This window comes from Haliaeetus leucocephalus, unplaced genomic scaffold, assembly GCF_000737465.1.
Source record: "Haliaeetus leucocephalus isolate CR32 unplaced genomic scaffold, Haliaeetus_leucocephalus-4.0 Scaffold162, whole genome shotgun sequence".
Taxonomy (NCBI): Eukaryota; Metazoa; Chordata; class Aves; order Accipitriformes; family Accipitridae; genus Haliaeetus; species Haliaeetus leucocephalus.
This window is the reverse complement of record NW_010972598.1, coordinates 974,326-974,629: the sequence shown is the minus strand read 5'-3', so window position 1 is coordinate 974,629 and position 304 is coordinate 974,326. Positions and strand designations below refer to the sequence as shown.

The following is a 304-nucleotide window of genomic DNA, read 5'->3' as shown; positions in this document are numbered from 1 at the left end:
CCCGCGCGCGCGCCCGCGCGCGCGCGCCCTGCTCCGTGACCCATTTCACTGAACAAAGGATTTTGCTGGAATCTCAGCGCTAGACCTAAAATGGCGCCGGCGCGCTCGCCCGCCCCCGCCCCCCCCGCGGGCACCATAGAGACGGGGCGGGCCGGGGCGGGTAGAGCGGCCCCTGCTCGTGCCTTCTCTACGCGGCCGTAGTCCGGCCTCGCTGGTGCGCGGCGGGGGAGGGGGCGCGGGCCGGCGAAGGCGCTGTCACGTCATGGCGGACGAGGGCGACTCTGAGCCGAGGAAGGTAATGGGG

General features: G+C 73.4%; 1 protein-coding gene across 6 annotated transcripts in view; it reads left to right on the top strand.

The window, feature by feature from the left end:
- The first annotated feature begins 191 nt into the window (after positions 1–191).
- LOC104828709 (cytochrome c oxidase protein 20 homolog) overlaps positions 192–304 on the top strand; it is a 12,492-nt gene continuing 12,379 nt past the window's right edge. For all 6 annotated transcript variants that reach the window (XR_774051.1, XR_774049.1, XR_774048.1 and 3 more), the window contains exon 1: positions 192–295. Coding sequence is in view for 1 of the 6 variants with exons in the window: in XM_010562588.1 (XP_010560890.1) it covers positions 263–295 (33 nt within the window). In the remaining 5 variants the exon portion in view is untranslated. The remainder of the gene's footprint in view (positions 296–304) is intronic.